Raw genomic sequence first — 7010 nt, forward strand, 5'->3', positions numbered from 1 at the left:
GCATGGTTGCTACTTCCACCGTAGCTGGAGGACGCCGTCGGTACAAAAGCAGCAGAGCGTTCAGTTGCCACGCCGATTCTCTCGTCGAACATCTCGGGTGTCGGCACCGGATTCTCTCGGATGAAGATCAACCGCTCCCTGAAGCCATCTGCAATGTCGATGTAGAGGTCTTGTTCGCCGTAATCGAAACTATCGGGGTAAACAGGCTCAAGCAAAGAGGCGTCAGCGTTGCATGCCCAAAGCCGGCCTTTGCTGCCGCGATAGGTAAGCGCCCATATCCATCCCCTGGTGCGCTCCTCTAACATGATCCTATTGCATGCGTCGTAAACCTGTGTTTCGACTTCCTTTATGTCTTGAGGAGTTGCACGTTCTTTTTTTCCCTCCGAGACCAGCACGACTCGAAGCCTTCCCATGGTACTATCCCTGATGAACTCCTCAACAAACAGGTCAAAACGTCTTCGGCTGTGGTGAGACCTTTCTGGCTGCTCCTGCGAAACCACATATCTCTCCGGGTCCTTGAAGATTTGCGTTTTAAGAAAATGGCCCCAAAGCTTCGTGGCCGCATGCTCATCCCCTGCTTGCGCATCGGCTCGGAGCTTGTAAAGCAGGGAGCCTCGTTTGAACAGATTTTGATCCATGAGAAAGATGTGGAACTGTGCTTTTGGAAGAAGTTTTGGTCGTATTGTGTTCTCAAGAGTGATGCGGCAAACATATATGTATATACGTTCAAATATCGGACGTCTCCGACGTCTAAAATAGGCTCTTGACTATTATTCAGCCCGAAGGGCGTTCTACTCAGTCAGAAAGATTCGAGCATAAAACCTCCTCTGATTGGCTAATTGGCCTGGCTTGTGCTCAACTCGTGCGCGGATTGGTCGGCCGATAACGTCACCAAATGAAGGCCCGCAAAAATTACCCCTGAGCGTTGACTAGGTAACTGGCCAGCTTGGCAGGCTCTCCAAGAGCTTCCAGTTCTTCCTTTCTTCCATCCATGCCATCAATTTACTGGGTCGCTAGGCACTCTTTACACTAACCTACATAGCGGCTGCTTCTCTTTTCTGCCCAATCTATCAAACTAATCATGTTACTAACGGTTTATAGGTTCACCTATTACCTCGGCAGCCGGCCCACCTCCCAAGATTCTCCGGTTATTCTGTCTCTTCTAGCAGTCTGAAGGGTAAGAGGTGGATACATATACGGCCAGATGGAGGACGACATACCCCAGGCAGTTCGGAATTGCCATACCTGCAAGCAAGACCTGCCCGAAGTCGAATTTCGAAGCGTCAAGGACCCTACGAAGTTTTAGTTTAGTTTAGTTTAGTTTAGTGTATTTTCCGTCCAGCAACTTTTGGTCGCTCAGGTCTCCGCAGGGGAGCACAGGACGTGCTGAGCTAGCAGGTGTCTACATGCTACATATCGTACACTTCACCCACTATCCAGCATTTCATCGGCTCAACGGCGCTCATGACAAACCTGTTGCCCGTCAGCGGGACGTCCAGGCATGAAGAGAAAGCTGTCCCGTGGTCAGATCAGCCAATTTGCTTCTGGGGCCTTGCAGCCCTTGATGACCTCGGCGATCGCATGGTCGCGAGACCTTGACGCCGCCCGAGATCGGAGCAGGTAACAGAAAGGATTGAGAGGAAAGGTAGGGTGAGAGAGGAGAATGATGACCGTCTAGTGGCGTGGGCAGATCCTCCGAAGAAGGAGCTCGCTTTCGCCAGCCTGACGAATTTGTCAAAGTCCTTGCCGATTGCGCGGTTGATGGCTGCAGCCGGCCAAGGTGCAAGCCGCATACGATGCCGTGGCGCAACCTTTCTGCAGTAAAAGATGTGTGCTGGCTCTTTTCGTCTTCCGCACGAGCACGTCAGTCGCGCATTGTCGTGACCAAACCTTTCGTGGTAGTCAGCAAAATCCCCATGGTGGGTTCTTGCTGCAAGCAGTTACGAAGCAGGGGCCGAGAGAGCGCCAATTCTGACGGGCAGCTGGTTGTGGCTTTAAGCCTCAGGTCTCTGTATCGCTCCGGCGCAGAGGCTTCCCACCAGGCCTTGAAAGCCTCTTCCGGCTGCTGTCGGGCAATCTTTCGCAGGTGCGCTAGCGTCGGGACGTTATCAGCGGGTTCTGGCAGTGATGCTCCCGCCTTTGCCAGAGCATCAGCCTCCTCGTTGCCTGGGATGTCAGCATGGCCGGGGATCCAATGGACCTCCACAGCTCCGTATTTTCGCGCCAAAGATTGAAACTCAAGGAAGACCTCTTGCGAGGAGTCGCTCGGCGTGCCCCGTAAGCATGTTGCGGTCGCAAGGTTGTCGAGGCAGACAAAGATGCGGTCAGTTTCTGGAAGGCTCACCGCAGCCTTCAACCCCTCCAACGCACCTTTCGCCTCAGCGTCGAAAATCTCGGCGGGCCCGAGACGGCCCTTGTCGCGCAAGACGGTGGATCCGTCCCGATGAACAACATAGCCATATCCGGCGTGGCCTTCGGTAGAACGGGACCCGTCGGAATAGACGACCAGAGTTCGGGGCGATAGTGCCTGGAGCCAATCGCGAAATTTCTTCGCCGTCTCATTTTTCGATGCACTCTGCAGAGGCGCAGTCTGCTCTTCGACAAATCCGCGCTGCAGCAAGGCAGGCCTTGGGCAGCTTGGTAGCAATTCGTCGGAGCGCCGCAGCCTAGTCCGGAAGGGTTTTGGCTGCTTTTGGTACTTCAGCTTGATCATTTCATTCAGTATAGGGCTTTTGGCCTCGACGTGCGCTTCACGAGCGGATGAGCTTCGTCCAGGGATTTGAGACGCGCAGCAAATGCAGTCCGGCGCGCCTCGAGCAGCAGAGGGACCGGCGGTATCCCTGCCTCCCGGTGCAGAACATTCGTTGGTGTAGTTCTCCACACTGGCAGGATAGCCCGAAGAGATGTGTAGAGTGCCTTGCTCATCTTCTTTACGAGGTGTCCGATCCTGGACGGTCCTTCCTTGCCCGGCTTGGTCCAGCGCGGGCGCGTAGAACCAGGATACCAGACCTCCGCCGCGTAGAGCAGCACTGGAATGACGCAAGCGCAGACCGCTCGTCGCACAGCGCTCGGTAGAGGACCATGCCTGGTGTTTGTCAGTCTCCTGAGATGGAAGGCGACTGCTTGCGCTTTGGCCGTCCATTTCTCGACATGAGTCTTGAAAGACAGAGTGCTGTCGAGCCAGACGCCGAGCCAACGCATCGCCCGGCCCGGCCGTTTCTCAAATTCGCCATGGAGCACTGGCGGCGCCGTCTTGGGCGTCGTTCGAGAGAAGTGCATCACTTCTGTCTTCTCAGGGTCGAAGGAGATCCCGTTGGCGGCGCCCCACGATACAAGCTCACGCACATGATGAGATGCTTCGGCGGACGTCTCATCCAGGCTATCGCCGACGCAAAGGATGGCAGTGTCGTCCGCATAGCCGAAACGCCCTTTTGAGCTGCCCAAGCGGTAGATTGGTTCCGTATACAGTAGGAAGAGGATCGGCGAGACTGGCGATCCCTGTGGCAGCCCGCACTGGAGAGGCGATGAATTCGTTGCGATATCTTGATAGCGGATGCGTGCCGACCTGTCTTGCATAAACGAGCCGACCCATCGCGCGAGGTTCGGTGGCCACCCTTGCTCCCGTAGGCGAAGGATCAATCTGTTGCGGAGGACTGTGTCGAAGGCGCCCTGAATGTCCAAAGTCACCAATGTTGCAACCTGCTTGCAGGCAAATGCCTCCTCGATGTCATGAATCAAGGCAGCAACGAGATCCACGGCCGATCTCTTCGGGAGCGCGCCGGCTTGTTGTGGGTGTAGTACGCCGAAATGGACCGAGGCCCACGCTAGACGCCGTGCGATGAGCCGCTCGAGGCCCTTGCCGAGACAGGACAAAAGGAGATGGGGCGCCAAGCGCGGGGTGTAGAGAGATCCCTGCGCCCCGGCTTGGCAATCATGACCACTTCTGCTTCTCGGAAGGGCTTCGGATGGTGGCCAATCCTGAGGCAGCCTTGATATAGCTGGTGGACGAGACTTCCGATCGCATGCCAGACAGCGCGGAGCATCCGCACCGTAATATTGTCGGGACCAGGGGACGTATTCCCGGTGCGTAGCGTGGCGTCGCGGGTCTCCTCCGGAGAGACTCGGTCGGTGAAGGGTATCGTCCTATCTGTGTTCACGGAGATCCACGGATCTGGGATGTCGTCGTTCGCCGTGCGCCGTTCCAGAGTGGCTTGTCGCAAGGCGGTGGCCTTTTCCAGCTGCGTCTCATACACTCGGTCGTCAATTTGCAGGAGGAGCTTGAAACGGACCTGGAGACTTCAGCCAGCGGACCGCCCTGAAGACGGAGGCGCTATCGGTGAAGCTGTCAATCAAGTTACGCCAGTAAAGGCGCTTGGCCCGGCGCACCACGCTATGGAGCTCCTCTTGGCTAGCTGTACTTCTCGGTCGAAGCCGAGAGTGAACTCTCCTCCACGCGCGGTAATTGGCCGCCGCCTTTGCGCATTCTTCAGTCCACCACCGCGCACCATGCGTAGTCTTACGGGCAGGTCGACCGGCAGCTCTGGCTGCACAACCAAGAAGGTTCACGAGCGCCGACGCAAAGCTGTCGAGCTCGGAAGGAGATGCCGTGGTGATCGGGATGAAGGCGGCACCGGCCTCCACTAATTCAATGAATCGCTTCAATTCCTCGTCGGAGTTGAGATGGATCTTTCCTATTGGAAGGGGTGCCAGAACTTGTCCTGGCAGCGTGATACTAAGGGTAAAATGATCGGAGCCGGTTGCTAGATGATCCTCGACAACAGCGTCGGCCAGAGGTATGTTGCAGAAGGCGAGATCAACCGTATTGCCGTGTGCGTTGGTCGGGACATCGACAGGATTCAGTAAGCCGAGTCGATTGTCCATTGCCCAAAACGCTATTTCTTCGCCGCGGTCCTCTCGTCGACCGGCCTGCCAGCTGGGATGTTTGGCATTGAAATCACCAGCAACAAGACACTTGTCCGGTACGGTCCACTGAAGCAAGATTTCAAGGGCTCCGTCGTGGTACGGCTGCCGATAGAAGTTGACGACTGTTATGCCGTTGACGGTGAGCCAAAGGATGTCACGAGTCGCCGCAGGTCTCTTTTGATCAGCGACGAGACCTGCGGAACGCCGGACGTATGTCATGACTCTCGGGCGAGTGTCGCGGCCGTCCCAGTCGTTGACGGGTGAGAAGGTGTCGTAGGCCTGATGCGTCTTAGTGAGGCATCGGCCATCTTTCAGTCCTGTCCATGGCTCCTGCAACAAAATAATGTCGTATTGTTCCGAGTCGGCCAACGCAAGGGCACAATCGTGTGCCGGCGGAATCTTGCCTACGTTGGCTTGGAAGATTCGCAAGATCCTCCTATCGCTTCGATTGCGTGGAAAACAGCGAGGCATTAGGGTAGCGTCACAGGACTAGTGCGTCGTTTCTTCGATGGGACGACAGGGAGGAACTGGTCGCCGTCCCTTACATGCGGCGGCGTTGTGGCCACAACGATGCATGGGGTTGACGGCGCGGCTGGCTCGTAAATGGCGCCCATGTCGGAGCTTCCATCTCCTCCAGCTGCCCGCGGCGCCGTTGACTCCAAGGAAAGTATCTGCGGCCTGCCAGGGCTCTGATCAGACTGGTCGGACACTCTGGCCTTTGGAGTCTGCCGCTTCTGCTGCGCAGAGAGCTGAACTCCCATCTGCCGTACCAGGCTCTTCTCCTCCTTCGTCAGGCGCCGGACCATGCCGTGAACGCGCTTGGGGCGGGCAGGGCATTTGGGGTCATCCGCGCAATGGGGTCCAAGGCAGTTTGCACACTGCTCGAGGGCGGTGCATTCTTGGCTACGATGGCCGGTTTTGCCACAACGCCTGCAGCGCGCCGTTCGATCGCAGCTGTGTCGAGCGTGGAAATCCCAGCACTTGTCACATTGGCTAGGAATGCTGGGCTTGTCGATATAGCGGGCGAACCGGCTGGCGCCGAACAGTCGCCAGGGTCTCTGCGTGGGTTCCAGGAAGGATACAATAAGGGTCTTGGTAGGCATATCGCCCGAGTCGTGTCGCGAGGTCCGTATGCTGATGGGCTTCAGTCCGGTTTGGCAGGCAATTTCTTCTTTGACCGCCTCATCGAAGTTGATCTCAACGCCGCGTAGGTCCGTGAGCCTACGGGGCAATCGGCTACGGCATACGAATGCCATTTCTGGCTAATCTCTACGGCCGTCGCGTCCAGATCTACGGCCCAATCCGCCTGTCGCTGCACGAGTAGTTCGCGCGTGGCCACATCCGATGCCAGGATGGCCCAACCCGTGTTTACCGGGAAGGCTGCCGGGATGCGGCGTAGGTCGATGCCGACTCTAGCGGCGATGTGGGCCCGGATAGCGTATCTTTCATGGTTTCGGGCCGGAGCATCGGCGTCAAGTCGGACAAAGACACGCAGGTCTTCCTTGGGTGGGACCACGGGCGGTCGTCCTTGGAGACGAGTGGTGGTTTGCTGTTTTCGCTGTGGTGGGGCGGAGGCCGTAATGGCCAGCTGTCCTTGTGTCGTTTTGCCGGATGCGAGAACGCTGCTGTACGTAGGTTTCGGTGGTTCCTCAAGGTCGGCGAGCGATTGAGTCCAGAGGTTCAGAAACTTGGTGGCAACTTGCTTTGCGATGCTATTGTGGGAGCCGGACGTGAATTGTTTGGCTGTCTGTTCGAATGATTCGCTAAAGGCCCGAAAGACTGCCAGCTTGGCATCATGGGCTGCCGTTTGGTCGCGAGCGATCTTTGTAGCCGCTTCGATGATGGAGACAGGTGCATTTTCCGTGGACCCGGTCGAACCAGGGCCATTCGGGATTATTTCCGGCTGCGTTCCTTCCGCGACGGCAGCGTTGGGCGTGTCGCTGGGAGACGTCGGTCGAGGAGCTGCTGAGCCGCCAGGGTTGAGACATTTGGGCGAGCCTCCGCCGGAGAGGACAGTAGGTGCTGAGATGCACGGGCTGCTAGATCAGGTGGCGATTGTATGTCGACAGCACAGGAGCGGCGCGCGA

General features: G+C 57.1%; 1 protein-coding gene across 1 annotated transcript; it reads right to left on the minus strand.

Moving 5' to 3' along the window:
- Window positions 1-1864: 1864 nt before the first annotated feature.
- Window positions 1865-5729, minus strand: HRG_11730 (reverse transcriptase (RNA-dependent DNA polymerase) domain-containing protein; the record flags this gene model as incomplete). Its single annotated transcript, XM_044870200.1, has 6 exons — window positions 1865-2137; window positions 2225-2666; window positions 2759-3824; window positions 3872-4289; window positions 4567-5412; window positions 5469-5729. The coding sequence occupies 6 exons, from the start codon at window positions 5727-5729 to the stop codon at window positions 1865-1867; spliced, it is 3306 nt and encodes a 1101-aa protein (XP_044714695.1).
- Between the last annotated feature and the right edge of the window lie 1281 nt (window positions 5730-7010).

Source organism: Hirsutella rhossiliensis (assembly GCF_020360975.1).
Source record: "Hirsutella rhossiliensis strain HR02 chromosome Unknown scaffold00022, whole genome shotgun sequence".
In the NCBI taxonomy this organism is placed as follows: Eukaryota; Fungi; Ascomycota; class Sordariomycetes; order Hypocreales; family Ophiocordycipitaceae; genus Hirsutella; species Hirsutella rhossiliensis.